The sequence below is a fragment of the Gymnoscopelus braueri genome (assembly GCF_963280865.1).
Source record: "Gymnoscopelus braueri genome assembly, chromosome: 3".
In the NCBI taxonomy this organism is placed as follows: domain Eukaryota; kingdom Metazoa; phylum Chordata; class Actinopteri; order Myctophiformes; family Myctophidae; genus Gymnoscopelus; species Gymnoscopelus braueri.
Genome location: NC_137612.1, coordinates 13,627,793 through 13,652,424, shown reverse-complemented (window position 1 = coordinate 13,652,424; position 24,632 = coordinate 13,627,793). Strand labels below are relative to the sequence as shown.

Here is a 24,632-nt window from a genome sequence, read left to right as displayed (position 1 = left end):
TGTGTGTGTGTGTGTGTGTGAGTGTGTGTGTGTGTGTGTGTGTGTGTGTGTGTGTGTGTGTGTGTGCATGGTAGAGAGAGAGAGAGAGTGTAGTTCCCAGTGTTGCCATGTCCGCTTATTATAAGTAACTTTGGGCTTCTTTTTTTCTAAAGTTGCTTGCAAATATTGGCAGTTTGAGGGTTGCTGTTTTTTGGGCTTGTTTCTAAAGTGTAGTTGCTTATTTGGGGCTTGAGCTTCAACATGTTTTAATTATTATTTAAACCAGTGGTTCTAAAATATTTTCATGTCATGAACCCCCAAATTTATATGTATTTGTCCCCTAACCCCCCCCCCCCCCATCTGAAAATGTTTTGTGACAGGGACCCCCGTACCAGATTTATGTTCTTAGAATGTTTCAAAAAATCTTCCACATATTCCACAATAAATTTCAAGATTGTTTGGGAAAATATCAGATCTACAAGCTCACAACTCGGCGCGATGTGACACGTTGTGAACTTGTAGAGATCTGATATTTTCAAATATCCGGTTTAAAATGCCTATAACAGTCGCTTCTTTTGGGCTTGTTTGTATAGACCCAGTTACTTATTTCTCTCACAAAATCTGGCAACACTGGTAGTTTCTTTCACCACACCTACCTGGCAAGGCAACAGTCAGTCTTCTGACCTGAAAGGAGGGAGAGACAGGAAGAGAGAGGGGGGGGGAAACAGTTATAGTAGAAACACGACACATGAGGAAATGACCACAGCTGGACACAAACACAGCAGACCAACTTCCCGCTGTACACACACACACACACACACACAGGAACAACAAGTAAAGGGCTTTCCTGTGGGACATGGTTGACCCAGAGGAACCCCCCTCCAACATGCAGCTGCATCCACACACACACACGGCTTTTCCTACTGTGACCTAACTGCCTCTCATATAGCCCTACACACACACACACACACACACACACACACACACACACACACACCTCTCCTACCCAGCATTATGCCGGTTCACTCACTGGGCATAAGGCTCATCATACACGCATATACACGTACAGTATGCACACGCACTCACACACACACTTGCATCATCAAACTTTTTCATGTCAAGGACCCCAAATTTTAAATGTATTTGGCCGCGGCCCGCCATCGGAACATATGACGTGCCAGGGACCCCCATATACACCAGGTATGTGTTGTTAAATTGTTGAAGTGCTAAGCGCCCTGTGTGTATGGAAGGGTTGAAGTACTTTTTTTCTATGGATTACTCACCCCATGGAGACTTGAATTCATGGATATGTTTTAGTTTTTGTCTCATTCCTAAAACAATGATTTGATGACCAGCGGACAGGTAGGCAACGGTTCCTGTAGGAGACACAAAGGAGACTCTTTGTGTCTCCTACCGGAACCGCTCCCGGTCATCAAATTATTGTCTTAGGAATGAGACAAAAACTAAAAAATCTCCATGAATTCAAGTCTCCATGGGGTGACTCATCCATAGGAAAAAAAGTTATTTTGGGGGTGAACTAGCCCTTTAAGCCGAGCCCACTGTGAGCAGCACTGATATAGACATCATGGTGACCGACTAATACTTACTCTCTCCCAGACTCTTCTGGATGAGGTCATGCTTGGCCTCCAGCTTGGTGATCAGGTTCCTGCCTTCCAGAAACTCCTTCAGCTTCTACAACACACACACACACACACACACACACACACACACACACACACACACACACACACACACACACACAGACACACACACACACACACACACACACACACACACACAAATGAGTCACAAACGATGGTAGTGTATTATGTTTGACCCTACAGTGTACCTGTTTGACTACTTAAAAGATAACTTGTGGCACAACACCAGAGGGAGCTCCACTGATCTCATTCCCCCCAGATTCGGCAGAAACACGGGGATGAATTCATTCTACTGTTATGACACCAAAATGCGTAATGTCCTACCACCACCAGTCATCAAAAAGTGTGACTCCCTGCCCTCCTTTAAAACCACTATAAAAGAACACCTGTCTGCAATCTACAACTGGACCTAGACAAGTCTTCTAGCTGCCAAAAGAAATGACCCCCCACTGTTTTTCTGTAAATATACTTTTACTGCTCCTAGTATTAATGACGTCTTCAGTGGTGGAAAAAGTACTCAATTGTTTTACTTAAGTAAAAGTATACTTACAATGGTAAAGTATACTGCAATGGAAGTCAGGAATTAAAAATGTACTTGAGTAAAGTACAAACGTATTGGCATCCAAATGTACTTAAATCACCAAAAGTAGAAAGTATGCATTATGCAGAAATGTATAAACATCTTTTGAAAATAGCAGATCTACAAGCTCACAATGTGTCGCATCGCGACAAATTGTGAGCTTGTAGATCGGCTATTTTCAAATGGCCTAAATGTATATAGGGCTGAAGTGGTTAATGTATCTTTTGTAATAATAATCAAAATCTAAGTAAATGTACTTAGTTACTTTACACCACTGGATGTCTATAGTAGTGTATGTCTTTATATGTCTTGATGAATTGAATACACAGGACCACAATGGAAACAAGCCCTCAAGGCTTTTTTGTGTTATCCTTTTAGCATTATTGTATAACCGTACCTTTTGCAAACTGTTAATAAAGTATTCAATCAATCAATCGAGCACAGAATCTATCAGGTGTGTGTTGCCGTTGTTGTTGTTGTTGCCGGGCGGAACAGAGAGACGGAGGAACGGACCGTGAAGTAGAACTGCTCCGTCTCCTGCTGATTGGCTCGTCTCTTGGCCAGGCTGGGCTTGCTGAGATACGATTCGCTGACGGTGGACTTGACGGACTCCATGCTGTTGCTGTGGTGGAAGCACTCGGACACGTCGAAGTCCTCCACCGTCACCATGTCCTGGATGGTGGACAGGGTGGCCTCCATGGTCTTCTTCACCTGGAGAGGAGGAGGAGGAGGAAGGGTTGAACTGCACTGTTCATTTCGTTGACGAAAAATGTTTGTCGACTACCGAAAACTAAATAAAAACTAAGCTATGATGACTAAATAATATATTGGCAATTTCGTCAATACCAAACAGTAGGGCTCAGCAGTGACAGGGGCTACAGTACAACATGGGGGAATTGGGAATTGAGATAACGACTAAACTGGACGACAAGAGAAAAAGAAAATAGAATAAAGAAAGACGGACAGACAGAACTGGAGTGAGCAGCGTTGTCATTGTAAAAAAAAAACATATATATCTCCACAACTAGTCGACTAGTCGACTACTTGTGTTAGTAGTCGACAACTACCGGTATTAACATTCAGTAGTGGTATATGCCCTAGCGGTAACAGTATTAACATTCAGTAGTGGTGAATGCCCTAGCGGTAACAGCATAGCACAGTAGCAGCTGTTAGATAGCAAAAAAAAAACTCTCCCATGTGAGAAACACTAAAGTGAGAAGAAGGAAGCTGATTGGACGATGACTTATGGAGCCATCTGGCAACGTTTGAAGGATGAAGTGTAAACACTGTGGATGAAGTGAGAGGACGAAGGAGGATGGAGTGATCAGGTGGAGGAGAAGAGAGCTATGACAGAGTGATGAGGTGAAAGACTCTGGGCTGTGATGAAGTGAGAGAGAGAGAGACCTATTGACAGAGTGGTTTACATTAGGTACCATATGGAGTTAGAAACAGTGGTTCTCAACCTGTGGGTTGGAACCCCCAGGGGGGTCCCCACATGAAATTTGGGGGTCCCCAGATGAGAGTGAACGACAATTTAAGGACGTTTTTAATACCTTAAAAAAGGTAAATAAATGAAAGAAAAAGAAAGAAATGAAAAAGACCATTACTACATCAAAGGTTATCAACAAACTATACTATAAAAACTGGTCAAGCATTGGACAAATTGTAAAATAATATAAAAGAAATTGAGAAATTGTGAGCTTGTAGATCAGCTATTTTAACAATATGTATAAGTAGAACCGAGTCAAACTAAATGTAATGCCTCAACTCTTACATTCTAAGTGCTTGTCAGAGTGGGGGGTCCCCAGTTCAAATATGATTCTTTGGGGGGGGTCACGGCCTGAGAAGGTTAAGAACCACTCTTAGAAGAGAGAGAGAGAGAGAGAGAGAGAGAGAGAGAGAGAGAGAGAGAGAGAGAGAAAGATGAACGCTGACCTCTTCGTTTTCTATCCTGAGTGTGGCGAGGCGGGACTGGAGCTGTTGACACCTCGAGATCAGTTCATTTTCCACTGGTGGCTGGGCACACACTACCCCATTCTGGACACGGACACACGGACACACACACACACACACACACACACACACACACACACACACACACACACACACACACACACACACACACACACACACACACACACACACACACACACACACACACACACACACACACACACACACACACACACACACGAGATCCATTAACATCAACAACCTACCTAGCATTCAGACGGCACACACATCTAATACACATGGATTAACCCATTCAATCCGGGAACACATCTGTGTCACTTTAGATTTATTTGGGCTATTCAACAATAGCAGATCTAGAAGCTCATAGCTCGGTGCCGCGCAATGAGCTTGCCATTTTCTGAAAAATCGTCAAACTTTGTGCAAATCTTTGAATATATATTCCACAAATATATTCTAAATGTCAAGAACCACCCAAAATTATTTGTATTTGGCCGCGAACCCCCATCTCAAAATATGTTGTTCCAGGGACCCCCAGAAGTACATATCGGAGTTACAAAATGTCATCTTAAAACATATATTAAAAGATTTGCACAAAGTTTCCACGATTTTTCCAAAAATATTTTTGAATAGCCAAAGAAATCTAAAAATGACACACAGATGCGTTCCCGGTCTTAACTCATTCAGTGCCAATGAAAAAAAAAAAAAAAAGCGAACTGTGCCAGCAATTTTTAAATTTTCTTATACCTTTTTCAAGTAGTCACAGAATATTTATCTCCAGTATAATCGATCCCCTGATGGGTGCTAATCACTGAGGGTTGCACTGTGTGGTTTCACAAATGTCAACGAGGTCATTGGACCTTGTTGACATTAATTGTCTGCCTTTTGAAAATAACATAATAACATTGAAAAATACATAGTAAAAAAAAAGTGCTCAGGAGCCGAGATTCAGCCTTTTTCAGTAATAAGTTAAACAACAAGTGAATGGAGCAGCAAATCTTCAAATTATGATATCTTGGGTTCTGAACGTTTTTTCCCCCCCAAAAAAATCAAACACGTCATTGGCACGTTGCGCCATTGCGGTAAAACACGTGATACACGTCAATGGCACTCAATGAGTTAATGGGTTAAAGCAAAAATCAAATCTGACGACTGAAAATGTTTGAATGGTCAAGTCCTATTATAGTATGTGGTTGTACCGTGTCTCCCATGTGGGACTGGAAGTCGAAGCGGACGGGGGGACAGAAGACGTTGTTGTAGGTCTCCATCAGCCTCTGCTTGTCCCCGTTGGGCTCCAGGCTCTCTGTCGCCCCCTCCAGGCCCTCCAGGCCCGTGTGCTTGGACGTCTCCACGTTCTGCTCCGCCGACAGGTAGGTCCTGAGGGCCCGGTTCAGGCTGGCGTGGTAGCCCAGGTCACAGCACTGAGCGAGAGAGAGAGCGAGAGAGAGAGAGAGAGAGAGAGAGAGAGAGAGAGAGAGAGAGTGCCAAATTTGTTATTTTTTGTTATTTTTCTTTGGCTATTCAAAAATAGCAGATCTACAAGCTCATAGTGCGGCACCGAGTGCCGCACTATGATCTTGTATATCTGCTATTTTTTTGAAAATCGTGGCAAATTTGTGCAAATCTTTGAATATATATATTTAAAGCGAACATTTGTAACTCAAATCTTTGCTTCTGGGGGGTCCCTGGAACAAAACATTTTGAGATGGGGGTCAGCGGCCAAAAACATATCTAAAAATGATTTCTAAATCCTAACAGTATGTTGCTATATCAGTGGTGCTCCAACCTTTCCATGTGAAGGACCCCCCAAAATGATATTTATTTGGCCGCGGACGCCCATCTCAACATATGTTGTTCCAGGGACCCCCCCAGAAGCACATATCAGAGTTAAAAATGGAGAGGAGAGAGGAGGGTGAAATAACTCTGTGAGCGGTCCTCGTTAAAATAACACTGACTCTAATGTGAAGCGACTGGATCACAGAGGCCACCACTGGTTGGAGAACAAGACACACACACACACACACACACACACACACACACACACACACACACACATACATGTTTTTCTCGCTTGAGCGCGTGTGTGAATGTGTTGCATTATGCATGTGTGTGTGTGTGTGCATGAGTATGTGTGTGTGCATGAGTATGAGTGTGTGTATGTGTGTGTGTGTGTGTGTGTGTGTGTGTGTGTGTGTGTGTGTGTGTGTGTGTGTGTGTGTGTGTGTGTGTGTGTGTGTGTGTGTGTGTGTGTGTGTGTGTGTGTGTGTGTGTGTGTGTGTGTGTGTGTGTGTGCATTGTGTAACTCACGTCGATGATGTCAGACAGGTCATGGATGTAGTATTTGAACACACAGCTGTTGGTGGCTTCCAGAGCCAGCAGGTATTCATTCCTGGCCTTGGTGGCTTTCAGCCTGTTCTCTGTGTACTTAGCCTGCCTCTGAGGGGGGAGGGGGGGAGAGAGAGAGAGAGAGAGATAATAAGTGTTAGAGGTAACAGGGCTCAGTATTGATTATAGATCATAAGCGGTACAGAGGTTGCGTTGCCGTGACGATCCCCAGCGGTAGCAGAACAAGGGTTACAATAATCCTGGTGGCAGCTCATCCATAAGTCATAACGAGTGTGCACGTGTGTGTGTGTGTGTGTGTGTGTGTGTGTGTGTGTGTGTGTGTGTGTGTGTGTGTGTGTGTGTGTGTGCACGCTCATACACACGTTAGTGAACCTGCGTACATCAGTGCAATTCTAAAACGATTCTGATAGGCTCTATTCTGGCTGGTTGTAAGATCCTCTACAAACAGACGTCTGGACCATGTATCAGCAGTAGCACACTGTGGCCAACATCTTGTTTACACCCTAACATTCCAGCAATGAACAGTTATTACTGTTAAAGTCTCTTGTAGAAATTACTCTTGTTGGGAAATTGTCACATCATATCCATGATGTTCATGTTAAATCAAGTACTTCAAAGGCAGTGGAAAGTAAGTACATGGAGTTTTTCCACTCCACTACATCTCAGAGGGCAATATTGTACTTTTACTCCACTACACTTATTAGGAATCTTGAGTTACTACTGTAGTTACTTTGTAGATTTTAATTAAAACATACACTAACCACTTCAGCCTTACAGTATGTATAGTTCGGCTGGCTATATGCAAATAGCAGATCTACAAGCTCACAACACGTCGCAATGTGACACGTTGTGAGCTTGTACATCTGCTATTTTCTAAAGATGTGTATACTTTTTGAAAACTTGTGAGATGCATTCTGCATATTGGGTACTTTTCCTTTATTTTTTACTTTAAGTACAGTATGTTTTGATGCCAATACTTTTGTACTTTTACTCAAGTACATTTTGAATTCTGGATAATTATGGTGTTTCTACATTGCATTATTGCTACTTTTATTTAAGTAAAACAATCGAGTACTTTTACCAGCTCTGTTAAAAGACTAGGCGTGCTCCACTCACCGAGCAGGTGCAGATTCTTAACAATTTGAACATCAAAGGAACGCTCTCACGGAAAAACGTTTATAAGGACTTTAATACGTTTAATATGTTGACCAAGGCCAGAGGGTGGAAACACGTTTGTTTCTGTTAATAAAGCCATAGAAACCTTTCAGTGAGAGCAGAAGGTTTACTTTGATGTTTGTGATTTTCACGTTGCCATATTTGGTAACCGCTTTAGATGAATAACTTTTGGTTTGATTTATTTGATTTGATGTATTTGATTTGCACAGCAGTTTACATATACATGATATGTTAGTTCTTTCCATGGGAAAGTTGGCAGTTAGCAGTGGTGTAAAGTAACTGAGTACATTTACTCAAGTATTGTACTTAAGTACGCTTTTGAGGAATTTTTACTTTACTGGAGTATTTCCCATTTTCAATTATTTTACTTCTACTCCACTACATCTCAGAGGCAAATATTGTACTTTTACTCCACTACAATTATTTGACAGCTTTAGTTACTAGTTACTTTGCATATTTAGATTATTATTACAAAACATGCATGAACCACTCCCTATTTACATTTCAGCCATTTAAAAATAGCCGATCTATAAGCTCACAATGCGTCGCGATGCGAAATGGGACATTCTACACAATGAGTACTTTTTCCACCACTGACAGTTAGTTGTCTTCTTTCCAGCAGTACTTCTCATCAACCATTATTCCCAAAAATGGGATGGAGGCTACTCTACATATTTCAATACCCTCAATACTGAGCTTAGCTTCCTATTATAATATTTTTTTTAATATTTAATGACAGTTTGTTTAGTTGGAACCATTTAGAGAGTGTAAGTAGACCTTCATTCAACAATAAGGCTGTAGTTTACGGTGATTTTAGAACAGCTAAGAGACATTTTCAGCGAGGATATTGAAAAAGCGAAAACAGACGTGTCACTAATATAGAGCCCTGAGAAACTCTGATCAACCACGAATAGGGTTTAAGTGGTTATGTTCTAAGATCATGGTAAGGCTCTCGCAGTAACAACTTGCTTATTGCTTTAACTCATTGGCCGCCATTATCGCATTAACGCGATCTAATAAATAGCGCGCTTGGCCGCCAGGATCGCATTAATGCGATCTAACGTCTTTATTGATCTTTATGCTCTGATCACGCTATTCTGTTATGAATCAGGCTAAGTTTCGGGTTCCACTTACTTCAACCACCACTGCATCCGGTTCCATGACTTGGGTTCCGTTTTCGGTTTTACATTTTTCCCCCCAGTCATTTTCGACCATAATAGGGAAACAAACGGTTTTTCACACGCTATGAAAAGCGATCGGAGACCTCCCCTCCTATAATCTATGGTCTGGGTGACGAACAGTCATCCCCGTTGGGTATCACAAAGTAATTTTCGCGGATAACAGAATCTGAGACATTTCACTTCCGGTTCATGTGTTTCACTGTGTGAGTGGGTCTGGGAGGGGGCGAGTGTGATCGAGAGGCGATCAAGCTTGGTATGTGCTGCTCTCTGGTGGTGGAACGATCAAAACGTTTCAAGTGTCAAGGTAGACTTTCTAGATGTGAATTAAATAACAAAATAACGAAACAAAAAAACACGAAAATCGCTGGCAAGGGCTGCTATGAACGAGGTTTTAACTCTGGCAGTCAATGAGTTAATAACCATCACTGTCTCTTAACCCCTTAGGCGCTATATACTTTGTTGTATGACAGAAATGACTATTTACTTCAATATTTGGAGGTTTTTGCTTTGCTGAAAACACACCAGGTTGATTGACAGCAGGTTGAGAATACTTCAGCCCAGTGGTTCTCAAACTTTTTCGCTCAAAACCCAAAAGAGAAATGAGAAGTTTGCCCGGGACCCAAACTAGTGAAAATAGCAGATCTACAAGCTTGTAGATCTGCAATTATCACTAACTTTAACAGATTGAGTGCCAGTCGCGTAGATCTAGGTTTTCGCTGACCGTTTCACACAGATTCCCTGTGTGTTTACAAACAGTTGAACGCACGATTTTAACGGATTTAGCTTTGTCTGTGGCGAAGTGAAAAAAACAAAAAAACAACAATAAATCATGGCACTGGTGAGTACATTATGATATTAAACTCTGGCATGGAATGTGTTAAAAAATATATATTTATGGAAATTATTACATTTTATTTTATTTTATTAATGAAAAAAAAAAGTTTTTTTATGCCTTTATTGATAGTACAGTAGGCTGACAGGAAATGAGGAGAGAGATGGTGGAGTGACATGCAGCAAAGGCCGTCGGGATCAGGACTCGAACCCTCGACGCGCTGTCAGGCTACATTGAGCTTAGGTGCCTGGACCGCTAGGCCAGCGGCCCGGGGCACTTTTCTAAATCTTTTGAAATAATATATATATATTTAAACAAATATATGTAGGAAACGGAAAAAAGGAGATATTTACTTGTGACCCATAAAGATGGGTCCTGACCCACTGCTTGGGAAACAGTGCTTTAGTCAGCCGTAGTTTAACCTCCAGGATCGGGTTAGGCTCCTCCTCCTCCTTACCTTCTCCTTCATCTTCTCGATCTTCTTGACGCTGGAGCGTCTGACGTGCTTCTCCTTCTCCTCCGTCTTGACGGTGGCGACCCCCAGAGCGTCGGGGGAGCGGGGGGTCTGGCGGTCGTCCGTTTGGCCGCGCCCGGACCGGCCCATCTGTTTCTCCTCCTGCTTCTCCGCCTCCTTCAGCTTGGACTCTGCGTTCATGCTGTCAGTGTTGTACATGTGGTACGTCTTCATCACCTGAGGGAGGGACGCACAGGTTAATAGAGTTTAGAATTTTGAGGATTTTATACTTTACTGGAGTATTTCCAATTTTCAATATTGTACTTTTTACTCCACAAAAATTATTTGACAACTTTAGTTAATTTGTAGATTTTGATTATTATTACAAAACATACATTAACCACTTTAGCCCTGTGCATACAGTACTTAGACTATTTGAAATTAGCCGATCTACAAGCTCACAATGTGTCGCAAAGCATTTTGAATACCAGACCTTTATTTGTAACAGAGTATTTCTACATTGTGGTATTGATACCTTTACTTAAATACAACATCCTTCTTCCTATTTGCTTAACTATAATAACCTTGCTGAGGGACAACCATTACAGTCTGAGTGTGTGTGTGTGTGTGTGTTTAACATCCTTGAGTTTTGACGGTAACCTTTGCCAATTTTGAAGATAAATCCAATTGTCCGAATGTGAGGAGATCATATAATTTATATAGTGAGGGAAAAATGACCTGTTGTCTTCTGTGTATTTACAATTCACTCATTTCCCCCGCAAAATGTGGTATCATACGCCCAATGACGTATCACTAAACATTTGACATCATTCGCCACACGCACACTTTCTCAGGAGAAATACACAGAAGACAACCAGACGTAGGGTATTTCTTTCCCCCACAAACTATATATAATGTCCTTACATCATAACAGTGGGATTAGGTTAAAAGGTTTTCCCTTTAATTAAATTCAGAGAGTGTAAAATTGGATCCGAATGGGTCATACTCACACAAGAAACATGCGCGTGCGCACGCATGCACGCACACACACACACGCGCACACACACACACACACACACACGCACATACACACACACAAACACACGTCAGGCAAGTTCAACAACAGTGTAGAGATTTTTTTGGGGGGGGGAATGTCTGAAACATTGCTGCCTTCCACGGAGGCTTAGAACACCAGCATTCCACTACACTGCCAGGGAATGCTGCCCGTGCACGTACGTACACACGCACACATTACCAGCTCATTCACAAACATCGTCTCTGTCGGGTGGAAACCTCATATTGTATGTCCAATTCAAAAGCATCAAAAGTAGAAGATCCAAAAGCTCAAAACATGTCGCGTTTCGAGCTTGTAGATCTGCTACTTTTGATGCTTTTGTGTGACGCTGTAGTATGAGCAAGTAGGGCGTGCCAGAGCTTCCCCCGGTCCCGGCAGAGTAGTTCTGGAGAAGCGGACTGAGTGGCACTGTCTTTCCCTAAGAGGACTGACCGTGGGTAGCTACTGGGACGTAAGTAGGGGCTTGATCAACCCCGGCTGGGTCACCTAGGCGAGGGTGTATGTTGTTGCGAGACCCGAAACACCCGATGACCCCATGCTACAGCACTGATGATACGTCCAAGGTGCATCCACGTGATGTTTTTTATTTATTGTTATTCTATTTATAGTGGCTCATAGGAATAGACTATGTGACAACCAGGAACAGTCTGGTGACCACCGGAGAGACGGTTGACAGCCGGAATGTAGACGGCACCCGGGAGCAGTATGGGTTAGCGCCCCAGCCTGTGTCTTCCGTGAGGAAGAAGCCCACAAACCCACGGTGAGGCCTTTAAGGAGGGCCTTTCAGGCAAGCCGCAAGTGTAGCCTGCAGTACCACCACGACCCAAGACACCATCACACCGGAGTGAAATGTTTGGTACGGGGGGAGTCTGGTGCAACGCTCAGGTCCTGGACCTGGTGAGACGAAAGAGGGGCCCGGCCAGGAGGCCATCCACAGAGCCTAGTCCCTGGCTGGGTCACCTGGGCGAGGGTGTATGTTGTTGCGAGACCCGAAACACATGTCGACCCCAGGCTACAACACTGATGATACGTCCCAGGTGCATCCATGTGATGCGTTATATTTATGAGCAAGTAGGGCGTTAATTTAGGAAGAGGTTTCCGCCCGACAACAACGATATGCAAAATGTGTGTGTACTGTATGTAAAGGCTGGCTGGATAGTGGATACATTATGTCATGAGAGTTAAACATACAGGGCAGCAGAGTGTGTGTGTGTGCGTGTGTGCGTGTGTGTGTGTGGCCATGGCCATCAGCAGGGGTCTGGTCATCAGCCCTTCCAACCATATAGTCCAACCATGGACCATTAAAGCAGCCTAATGCTGTAATTACATAGTAAGGACACAGAAATAGACCCAGCCTGCCATTCACACACACACGCGCGCACACACACACACACACACACACACTGGAATGAGACGAGCATTAGAGCAAGGCGATGTAATGATGGGTCTGAAGGTGGTCACTGAAATAATGCTGACACACACACACACACACACACACACACACACACACACGCACACACTAAGCCTCAGGGCTCAGGCTGTAGTCTGGACATGTGTAAACCCCCCCCCCCCCCCCCCCCCCGACAGCGTGAGAACCCCCGGCAGACTGACAGCTGCTCCTGATGTCTGACCTTCAGACGGCATTATCAATTGTCAGACGTGATCAATAAAAGAGGCAAACGAGGTATTTTTACACAGTATTCAAGTGACACTTCTCGCACACACACACACACACACACACACACACACACACACACACACACACACACACACACACACACACACACACACACACACACACACACACACACACACACACACACACACACACACACACACACACACACACACACACACACACACCTCTGTGGCCGTAGTTGAGAGGGCATACACTGAGGCCATCTGGGAACCAGAAGGTCACCAGTTTGCACCCCCGCGCCCACCCTAAACAGGACCACCTGCGCAGCCATCAACTGGGTGAAGTATACTGTAGGAACTGAATTCCCCCCGAAGGATCAATATAAAAAGGTCTATCTTTATCCATGTCAGTTATGCGTTGTGCATGTGCGTGTGTGTGTGTGTGTGTGTCTTACCGTATAGAGCTCATTAAGGACCTTCATCAGATCCTCTTGCAGCTGTATGCCAACCTCTTTACTCTGGAGAGAGAGAGAGAGAGAGAGAGATTCATGTCAAAGTCTACTTTGTAGTTCACAATAATACCCTGTTATCACAGAGCCAAAGTGCAGGAAGTAGAGTGGATTTATTTCCATCCATCTCATGTGAAAACGGGCACTAATTAAGATCTTGTGTGGCGGCAGTTTAGGTGTTCGAAAATTTCCGCCAAGCTTCCTAGTGATTTTTTTTCCGGCATGTATTGGTGGAATTAAAATGTCCCTGTAGTGAAAACGCTAGAAATCTAAATGCTGGGATAGCGTGATGACGTTGACTTCTTCTTCCCTTTCTTTTTTTTCAATGGAAATAACAATACGACAACACAAAAACGAATTTCACCCACTTTTTCAATTCTGTAAACCTTTGATGTAATAATAAAGCTGATTCTGATGAAAATCTCAAAAAAGGTTTAGAAAACGTTTAATCGTATTGTCCCTGGTACAAAACATGTTCATATGGGGGGGGGGGGGGGGGGGGGGGGCAAATACAAATCAATTTGGGGGTCGTTGACATGATAAAGTTTGAGAACCAGACTGCACCTCCCAGCCTCCATCCATCAGCAGAACCAGGGTGTCTGGAGGCCCAGAGGAGCTGGAGGAGGTTTATCTCACACACACACTGATGGATGGAGGAGGACGCTCTTACTGATGACACTGGGGGTATGGGGGGGGGAGAGACGCATAGAGACGGAGAGAGAGTGGGTGAGAGAGGGCAGGAGACAGAGAGAGAGAGGAGGGTCTGGGAGGAGATGTAATGCCAGGATGAATGAGGCTGTTACATTATCCAGACACCGTGGCCAAAGGCCTGGACACTGACTGATATCTGTGCTGGAGACCACTGACCACTGGACTATGCATGGGCGCACACACTAACACACTCTAACACACACTAGCACACACTAACACACTCTAACACACACTAGCACACACTAACACACACTAACACACACTAGCACACACTAACACACACTAACACACACTAGCACACACTAACACACTCTAGCACAGACTAATACACACTGATACAGTAACACACACTAACACACTAACACACACTAGCACAGACTAATACACACTGATACAGTAACACACACTAACACACACTAACACACACTAGCACAGACTAATACACACTGATACAGTAACACACACTAACACACACTAGCAGAGACTAATTAATACACACTGATACAGTAACACACACTAACACACACACTAACACACACACACACACACACACACACACACACACACACACACACACACACACACACACACACACACACACACACACACACACACACACACACACACACACACACACACACACACACACACACACACACACACATCTTGAGTTTTCCACTTCCAGCCTAATTATAAAATGGTTGCTATTCTCTGGAGTGAATGCTGTTGTAAATGAACTGGAACTGAAGGAATCCAAATATATATATACATATATATATATAGGTCACAAGAACATATTTATTTAATTTCTATGTATTTGGTTTGGTTGTCTCTCTCCTCTCCTGTCTTTCATTCTTACTGCTGGCCCCTGTAAAAAGTCAAAGCCTACCCCCCCCCCCCCCCCCCCAAACTGTTTATTGTACATATTTTTCTACGTGTTTTTGTATTGCATATTTGTCTGACATAGTGCTTTCTTGAGTTTCAAATCAAAATTGTATTGAACTGTACTTCCCTGTGCTTGTCTTTGCAAACTGTTGATAAAGTATTCAATCAATCAATTAAAATGCTGTTGCTGCTACGCTGCTAAGCTATATGACAGAATATCCCCCAAGGTATGAATCATGTCTTATCGTATCTTATCTATTCACAAAAAAAATCAAAACAAAAATCAATGGAGAGAACAAGTTCAGAGAGACGGTGGGGTGGGGGGGTTGAGATAAAGATGGAGATTTCAACGCCACATGTTGAACATCTGCCTGACAACAGAGTGCAGCTCAGAGGGTGAGGGAGAGGTGGGGTGGGGTGGTGGGGGTGGGGGTAGCGGGGCCTGTTAAGGTGAAAGGTGATGGGTGTAGAGAGAGGCAGGGGGAGGGTGATAGGAAGGGAGGAGAGTCTGTTTACAGTACACCATGCAGGAGGAAAGGATGATGGGGTGAGGAGAAGTTTTAGGCTAACATGTCAGAATTAAGGATGGAGGGACGTCATCGTGGTGAAGTCACGGATAGAGAAATAAACGTTTACACACACAAGACACAAAGACGGAGAAAGATAGATTCATGGATTCAAAGGAACGGCAAGCTGGAGAATATAAGTTAAAAGACCAACCAAACAACGTTTATTGGTTGAAAACTGTCCGGACCGCGATCAAATCAAAAAGCAATCCACCGCGGTAGAACACTCCACCTATCCATCAGAGACATGTGCTTAACCTTTGACCCCTTGTGTCCGTCTGCCCGCCTGGCTTGGCGAGAGTTAGTTTACTATCTCTAGGAGTTATAGCTTTGTGTCCCGTTCACACTGCTGTCTGCCAGGCTGACTGCAGGCTTTACGTTAGTTGGCATTTAACCGGCCGCTGGACAACTAGAATTTGAATTGGCCAGTAAATATTTATTTATTTGTTTGGCAAAGGACACAATGCACATTACATTTAGTTTATTGTGCCAGAAATAGCTACGAGCTCATTTACATCTGCAGTCCCTATAAATCTTGATGGCCATCTTGGTCAGTAAAAAAAGGGTTTTATTTATGTTATTATTATCATTAGACTATAAAGTAACACAACATTACAATGAGAATACTTATAACAATTACAATTAAAACCACGTTTCGGATATTTAGCATACATTGACTGGCAAATTGTCAGTGAATCGTCTCTGTCAGGGGGAGACCTCATCCAAAACTGTTACTTTTCAGGATTCTAAAATTCAAAAATAGCAAAAGTAGCAGATCGACAAGCTACTTTTGATACTTTTAATATAAGAGGTTTCTGCCCGACAGCAAATATATATGCGTGAGTGCATTTTGTGTCCTGAATACATATATTGGTTCCTAGACTCTGTACAAGGCCCTGACTTTAAACTACTGGTTCCTAGACTCTGTAAAAGGCCCTGACTTTAAACTACTGGTTCCTAGACTCTGTACAAGGCCCTGATGTTAACACTAACGTGGATCTTTGCAGACATAGTGACTCCATTAATGACAAAGAGAGAGAGAGCGTTGTAGCAAAACTGCATTATGATGAACTTGATGACAAACTGCAAGCAAGTGACTCCCTTGGCAGCAGCATGGATGACACACTAACACACTAACACAGTAACACAGTAACACAGTAACACAGTAACACACTAACACACTAACACAGTAACACACTAAAACACTAACACAGTAAACAGTAATAATAGAATACAGACCTGCAAACTTATGAGGGGTCAAAAAGGTCAAATGTTCTGAACTCAAACAAACAACCCCGCCTACAGTAACTGTTTTCAAAAGGGTTAGGGTACTGTTGTTTTTAAATATGTAGGCTATTTTTGCACATGCACGCATGTGCATTAAACACGCCACGTGCATGTAATACATAGCATTGCTCTTAAGCATTAGACATTTTTTATCTCCTACACACAAAAGTAGCAAAATAGCCAATCTTGTATTATTTTTTATTTTTTTAACGTGAAAGTATGTATGTGGGTTTTATCAGTATTGAACAAATGAAAAGTATTAACAAGAGCTTGTGACTGTATAATAACTACATCCATCGGAACCATTTTTTCTGAAAAGTAACAGTTTCGGACATGTTTTCATCCAACAGCGACGATATGGCCGTTAAATTAAAATACAAGTTGTCCGGCCGAAATAAATTAGCCTGGTGAGCCGCGTGAAGCCCCTCCCTCCGGAAAATCTCATTTCCATTTGATTTCAGGAAGGAGTCTGGCCTGAAGGCTTGTCTGGGCGTTTCTAGCCCGTTCACCAAATGGACGAGCCTATCAGCGTCGTCGCTCATCATTCTGTGATTGACAGCGAAAGTTGGCCAATCAGGTGGCGAGTTCGAGTGAGCCCGAATGGAACCGAGTGCAGCCTGAGTGCAGCCGACCAAAAACGAACGACAGCCATCTTTTTTGACCGAAGTGTTTTCTACTCTCTTTTAAACTTCAAAACGCTCTCAAACTTCTATTTTGAGGCACGGAATTTACTTTTAAGATATCGTTTGGATAGAATTTAGTTGTTTAACTTCATATATGTGGTCAATTAATCATGACAGAGCTTTTTTTATTAAAAAAAAATAATCAGAGAACCGGCAGGGGCGGGCAGTGACACGCATGTATCCGAATAAGGCAACCTATTTTGGGCATGGCCGTCTCAAAAGTCCCGTCGCGTCACATTAGTCTGGAGGTGGTAAAAATGCACTGGCTGAAGAGGAACACAGCTGATTGGCTGAATGGGTTGTCAGTCAACGGTATTACTCCCGCCCAACTCCAGCCCACAGCCAAATTGCAGAATGGGCGATCATGCCAGACTCACTCCTGAAATAAATTACAAATGAGATTTCCGGAGGGAGGGTTTACCAGGCTAGAGGAAACCCTGGCTGAGCGATGCGCACATGAATACTTTAAGACTGAGTCTGAGTTCTGACTCACTCTAACACCTAGTGGTGTAAAGTAACCAAGTACATTTACTCAAGTACTGTACTTAAGTACAATATTGACGTATTTACACTTATTTGGCAACTTTAGTTACTAGTTCTGTAGATTTTGATTATTATTACAAAACATGCATTAACCACTTCAGCCCTATATGTACATTTCGGCCATTTGAAAATAGCTGATCTACAAGCTCACAATGCGACGCATTGTGAGCTTGTAGATCTGCTATAAGATTTTTATCTTTTAAAAACTTGTGAAACAGGACATTCTGCATAATGAGTACCACCACTGCTAACACCTAGCGAGTGTCTCTCAGTTAAACACAGAGAATACCCACTGAGCTAACAGCTTCATTCTGAACTACTTACCACACTTCTAAATGTGTGTGTTCCCTATTATGGGCTTGTGGGGGCTGGATATGTTGGCATCCCAACGTGTTTTCTGTGTGTGTGTGTGTGTGTGTGTGTGTGTGTGTGTGTGTGTGTGTGTGTGTGTGTGTGTGTGTGTGTGTGTGTGTGTGTGTGTGTGTGTGTGTGTGTGTGTGTGTGTGTGTGTGTGTGTGTGTGTGTGTGTGTGTGTGTGTGTGTGTGTGTGGTATGTGACCAACTAAAAACATGGTTTTCCACAGTGTTATGGATACAATCAACTGGGGCTACACACTCTGAGCCAAGACAGAAAGGAGAAGAAAGAGAGATAAAATGTGTGTGTAATATGTTTGTGTTTGTGTGTGTGCATGTTTCCACCATTTGTGTTTCGGAGGGTGAGTGTGTGTGTGTGTGTGTGTGTGTGTGTGTGTGTGTGTGTGTGTGTGTGTGTGTGTGTGTGTGTGTGTGTGTGTGTGTAGTTCAAAGACCGCCTATCAAGATGGAAATCGACGAGAGTTGCCAGAACATTCCTAACACAGGTTGATTCACTTTTCCACACAAACACACACACACACACACACACACACAAACACACACAAAGAAACACACTGAAAAATCTAATTTAAGACCTGAGGCCGATGCTACAAATGCCTTGTAAACCAGTAGTTCTCAAACGTGTTCGTGCCAATGACCCCCGTGATGAGATGTATTTGACCCAGATTTCTTCACGGTTTTAATGGGTTAAATATCAGCTGACATAATGTTGTATTATCAGTACGTTTTACAACTCAGATAGACATGGAGGATGAGGAGGAGGATTTCACATACTGTACAAATACACGTCTGCAGTGACTGACGAGACACAGTCTTCACTGTGAGTGCAAGTAAAGCACTTTTTATCCAACGTTAAGTCCAGTCAGTCCATTAAAGTAACACTTTAAGATGATGCATTATGTTGGCCTGTGGCAGAGTGGCTCACTTCCCAGTCTCTCCCTGAACCATTTCCTCTGTTTGAGAGCAAAGTCACCGAGCAGCGCATGCCAACCTGACAGTCCCATTTGTCTCAGAACGTGCCTCTGCACGCACACACACACATAAAAACACTTCCTTATTTATTTTTTATTTAACCAGGTGAGTCCTAGGGCTGTCACAGTCATTACAAGATCGACTAATAACAACTATTTGAGATCATCGCAATTATTTTTCGCATAATGGTTTCCATATTTAAAAATCACACCCAGTGCTATTTATGAGTTATTAATTTCATCATGCATCTCGGTAGCCAATCACAGCACGTCCTGCGAAGTGACATGCTTACATTTTTTACATTATTATTAATTTCATCATGCGTCTCACTAGCCAATCACAGCGTGTCTGCGAAGTTTGAAGTTCATTTCATCATGTGTCTCGCTAGCCAATCACAGCACGTCCTGCAGAGCTTAGCCTATGGGCGTGTTTCCCACAGCATGGCGTCACAGCGAAAGACACATTTTCGTGACGGAAAGAAAAACTTTCCCCACGGATGGGTCCTAAACCCTCTTATAGGAGCGGTTACACCGCTCAAAAACAGACGGACGGATACAACGGGTACTCTGACAAAGCCCTTAACACTATGACTCAGACATATTGGTCGGATTGGCGGTGCGACTAGTGTCTTATAATTTCCAAGTAATATGCTATATGCTGCGCCTGCCGGGTTTCTCATAAACTTTTCTGTATGGGTATGATGATGTTGAAAGACAAATATAATCATATATATTCCTTTCCCATATCAGTATCATTAACCTGGGATATCAGATGATGATACGTGAGGCTTCCCAGAATGAAGAGGCTGTGTAATGTGTAATGTGTAATGTGTATGTACCGTACCTTCTTGAAGAGGCGTCCCGAGTCGTCGCTGACCTGAGCAAAGCGGGGGATGATGTTGTTGAGGTAGAGGTCAGACAGAGTGGCGTGGTCACGGCTCTCTCTCTTCACCTGCAGGAGCAGCAGGTTCCAGCAGTTCACTGGAGACAGGACGCTCTGCTCCTTTCTACAGAGAGAGAGAGAGGTTTAGATCTCTTGTTTTCTCACGAAAACAGCTCATCTTCAAGCTCACAACATGTCACATCGCGACGCTTTGTGAGCTTATACTGTAGATTATAGATCTGATGTTTTCACAATTACAATTTAGGCATGTTAGCAAATAAACAAGGTGAACACACACAAACACACACATTAGTGAAAGACTAGGACGGCACCCTTTGGGCACCGGGCCTATTTGGGGCCGTAGACTAAAATGTCAGTGAGGGACTAGTGGAGAAGAGATCCAGTAGAACTAAAAGACAAGTTTGGTTGGGCTCAGGTGTTGTGCTCTGAAAATAGCCGATATACAAGCTCACAGCGCGATGTGAGCTTGTAGATTGGCTATTTTCAGCATGCAACCAAGTGTGAAATCAGCCATTACGACGCCATCAAGGCATCGCCACAATACATTTTAGTCGACTAAATCAACTGTAGATTTAGTCGACTATAATTTATGATATTTAGTCGACTAAAACTAGACTAAAGTAAAACATTTCAGATGACATTTCAGATTAAAAAAATGACTAAACCTAAATGGAATTGTATTCAAAAGTTAAGTTAAAATCAACACTGACACAGACACACAAGTATAGAAGCTTGAAAATTAATTACATACATTTAGCACATTGAGTGCCAGGGTCTTTTTAAAACAGGGTACAGTCGGTGCCTGGATTTTTAACAATTTTTGAACCTTTTTCAAGTAGTCACAAAATATTTTCAGTGATCACCGTCCTCAAGGTGATCCCCTCATTACACACATAGAGGTCTCGTACAATCGGGGGGAAAACATTTAAAACATTAGGTAATCCGTTCCATAGTTGCAGCCAGTTGAAAATAGTCGAAAATAGTCAAAAATACATATTTTAGAAAAAAAGTACACAGGAGCCGAGATACAGGCTTTTGAAGTCATAAGTTAACCAGGAAGTGGATTGGAGTCTAAATCTTCGAAAAATGATATCTCCTGGTGCTGAGAAGAAAAAAATATAATAATAATAATATTTTTTTTTTTTAAATGTTTCCCCAAAAACGGTCATAATTGTTTTTGGCACACAACGCATGGCTTCTCAAAAGCGGTCCGGACCGTTTTTGGCACTCAATGTGTTAATGCCTATAATGGCATTCCCAAAATTGGTACACCAGGTTGGAAGTGTTTTTTTTTACAAAGAAGCTTCAGCTCATCAGACCGACCACACACACACACACACACGTGTCCCATAGCATGTCCCAGTGAACCCAGTGAACTGTGTGACGTACGTACAGACTTGCTAGTGACTCACACACAGACACAAACACTGGTCCAGCTGCCCCCACTGTGCCGTTTCTTATAGACCGTCCCTACAGGAGACATGAAGATTAAACACATTCCACTGCCCACTGTGTGTGTGTGTGTGTGTGTGTGTGTGTGTGTGTGTGTGTGTGTGTGTGTGTGTGTGTGTGTGTGTGTGTGTGTGTGTGTGTGTGTGTGTGTGTGTGTGTGTGTGTGTGTGTGTGTGTGTGACTGTGTGTGTGTGTGTGTGTCTGTGTGTCCCTGACATAAATATTTTCAGATGGGGGTGCCGGCCAAATACATGTTAATTTGGGGGTCCTTAACATGACTGCATTATAATAAGCATGGGGTACGGAGCTGAGTCTCTCTCTCTCTCTCTCACACTCTATTATTTCTAGCAGACTGACGATGGATTAACGCTAATGCTAAATAATAATGTACATTTCCAATGAGCTTTATCCAATCTTGGCTGGTACACACACAGCCAAGCCTGCCGTGGCGTAATGATGGCATGGGGGTCTGGTCAAAGTCTAGTCAGCACACGCACACACACACACATGCACACACAAATAGGATGAGCTCAAACCAGACTAATCACAAAAACTGACCCCTGAGTGCAATGCTGCGAGCCCCCACACGTGCACACACACACACACACACAGTAGGTTAAGTGGCTTACTTTATATATAACAACAAAAACACAATTAAATCGTTAATTGCAATTATTTGTGTAACAATTAATCGTCCAGTAAAATGTCATAATGGTGACAGCAGCCCTGCATGTACAGACAGACAGACAGACACACAGACAGACAGACAGACGGGTCAGTGAGCCAACACAAACACGGAGGATTCAGCCAGGGTACAAAACACAGCAGGAAGAGGTACATGTAGGACCCCCCCCCCCCTCCTGGAGGAACAGCTGTCACAAAAATAGAAATAAAGGGAGTATGGGGGGGGGGGGGGGGGGGGGATGCCACGTTGTGAGCCTGTAGATCGGCTATTTTCACTACTTTTGCGCAACACTTTTGTATGACGAAGTAGAGCGCTGGGGCCTTGAAAATACGGAGATAAGAGGTTTCTGCCAGACAGGCTGACGGCAACAAACTGTGTCTGTGTCCCAACACTGTGTCTGGCAGGCAGACTGACTCAACACTGTGACCAAATGTAGAGTGGCTCACAACCTCAGCCTGATGGCCTAAAAGTCAAATATATCCCCTGAACTATCCACAAGTTTCAGGGTGTTGTGGGCATCACTTCCTGTCGATTTGATCCCCGATACCTGATCAAATCGACAGGAAGTGATGCCCACAACGTGCCTAGGAAACTTGTGGATAGGGAATTCCCTTTGGCTTAGCTGTTAAGATGTTGGCTTTCCAAGCGGGAGACCCAGGTTTGAATCCCGGGCGTTACACAAACACTAGGCTGCCCTAGCGCGTCTGATATCTTGTCTAGAGGGGCGGGTTCAAAATCTCCGGAGAGAGAATCCGCCGGATCCCATTGGTTCACCGATCTGTGCTCCCGCCCCCGCGCCCCTCCACCTCCCCCAATGTACAGCATTGAGAGCCCTGACGTCACAACATTTGGAGCAACGCCCACTGCGCTCTGGTTGGTTGGGGAAATCACCCACTTCCTATTCCAGGAACGTCAACAGGCTGGTCCAGGCTCTTATTTTTGAGCAAAACGCGAAGGAAAATAAAAGCCTGGAGATCGAGGCTACACAAACACAGACTGACCCAACACTGTGTCTAGCAGGCAGATTGACTCAACGCACCATCTTTCCTGGTCGTCCTACGCACCTGGTCACTAGCCATGGAGGTGTGATGCATCGGCATTCTTTTAAAAGTTACTGTGGTCTTAAAGAGCCTGTATGGGCCAAACGCAGTGTAAAGAAGATCTTCCAAAGACTTTACTGTTACCAGTGTGAAGTCATAGCAAAATGGTGCATGTGGTCAATGCCCCGCCTACTGAGTGTTTATGTGTGTGTATGTGTTTATGTGTGTATGTGTGTCTCTCACAGAGTGTTTATCTGTGTGTGTGTGTGTGTGTGTGTGTGTGTGTGTGTGTGTGTGTGTGTGTGTGTGTGTGTGTGTGTGTGTGTGTGTGTGTGTGTGTGTGTGTGTGTGTGTGTGTCTGTCTCACAGATGATCAATGCATGATCTAGAGGGTCAAATGGATTATGAGTGCGTCTAAAGGGGTTGAAAGAAGGCCTTTGTGCCCCTAAAGAGCACAATTAACTGGGTAGTGAGAGCACAAGGCCTTAAGGCATATAGATCATACTTACAGTGTGTGCGTGCGCGCACACACTCACACTCACACACACACACACACACACACACACACACACACACACACACACACACACACACACACACACACACAGGGTCGTGCAATCGCAGCAGTGACCCAAGTCCATAAGGTCAGAGAGAGACAGAGGATGTCTTTGACCGATGGGTATTTGGGGGGGGGGGGGGGGGTTGTTGTGTGTCTGGGATGGGATGGTTGGATGGATGGATGGGGGGCTCTGGATGGGGGGCTCTGGGGGGGGGCGTTGAGTCACCCAGAGTGATGTGATTACCCTGGTACTGGCTGTCACCGGCCAGACGCTACGATGACTAACATTGTTTCATTAGAGGAATATTGAAGGGAGGCTCAGAGCTCCACATTAATACTTTGTCAACTTGGATCGAAAATCATTTTCGGGGCTGAAAAATACGTCCTTCCCACAAAAACCTCCGTCCGCCTCCGCTCTGCTTTGTGTGCGTCTCTGTAACTCGTGGTTGTCGGGTGCAGAAACCTTGTATGTAAAAAAAAAAAAAAAAATCAGGAACTTGGAAAAAAGAACCTGGCGCTCTAAATGGATCCAATCACAAGCTCTTGTTAAAGGGATAGTTCACCCCCAA

The 24,632-nt window shown here is 43.6% G+C and overlaps 1 protein-coding gene across 4 annotated transcripts in view; it reads right to left on the bottom strand.

The window, feature by feature from the left end:
• The window catches only part of srgap2 (SLIT-ROBO Rho GTPase activating protein 2), a 101,176-nt gene that overhangs the window by 23,942 nt on the left and 52,602 nt on the right, over positions 1-24,632 (bottom strand). For all 4 annotated transcript variants that reach the window (XM_080423932.1, XM_080423933.1, XM_080423934.1 and 1 more), the window contains exons 3-11: positions 20,268-20,430; positions 13,349-13,411; positions 10,184-10,417; positions 6,499-6,627; positions 5,391-5,612; positions 4,156-4,257; positions 2,734-2,931; positions 1,587-1,671; positions 636-663 (exon numbers count right to left, since the gene is read on the bottom strand). In XM_080423932.1, coding sequence (XP_080280058.1) covers positions 636-663; positions 1,587-1,671; positions 2,734-2,931; positions 4,156-4,257; positions 5,391-5,612; positions 6,499-6,627; positions 10,184-10,417; positions 13,349-13,411; positions 20,268-20,430 — 1,224 coding nt within the window. The remainder of the gene's footprint in view (positions 1-635; positions 664-1,586; positions 1,672-2,733; positions 2,932-4,155; positions 4,258-5,390; positions 5,613-6,498; positions 6,628-10,183; positions 10,418-13,348; positions 13,412-20,267; positions 20,431-24,632) is intronic.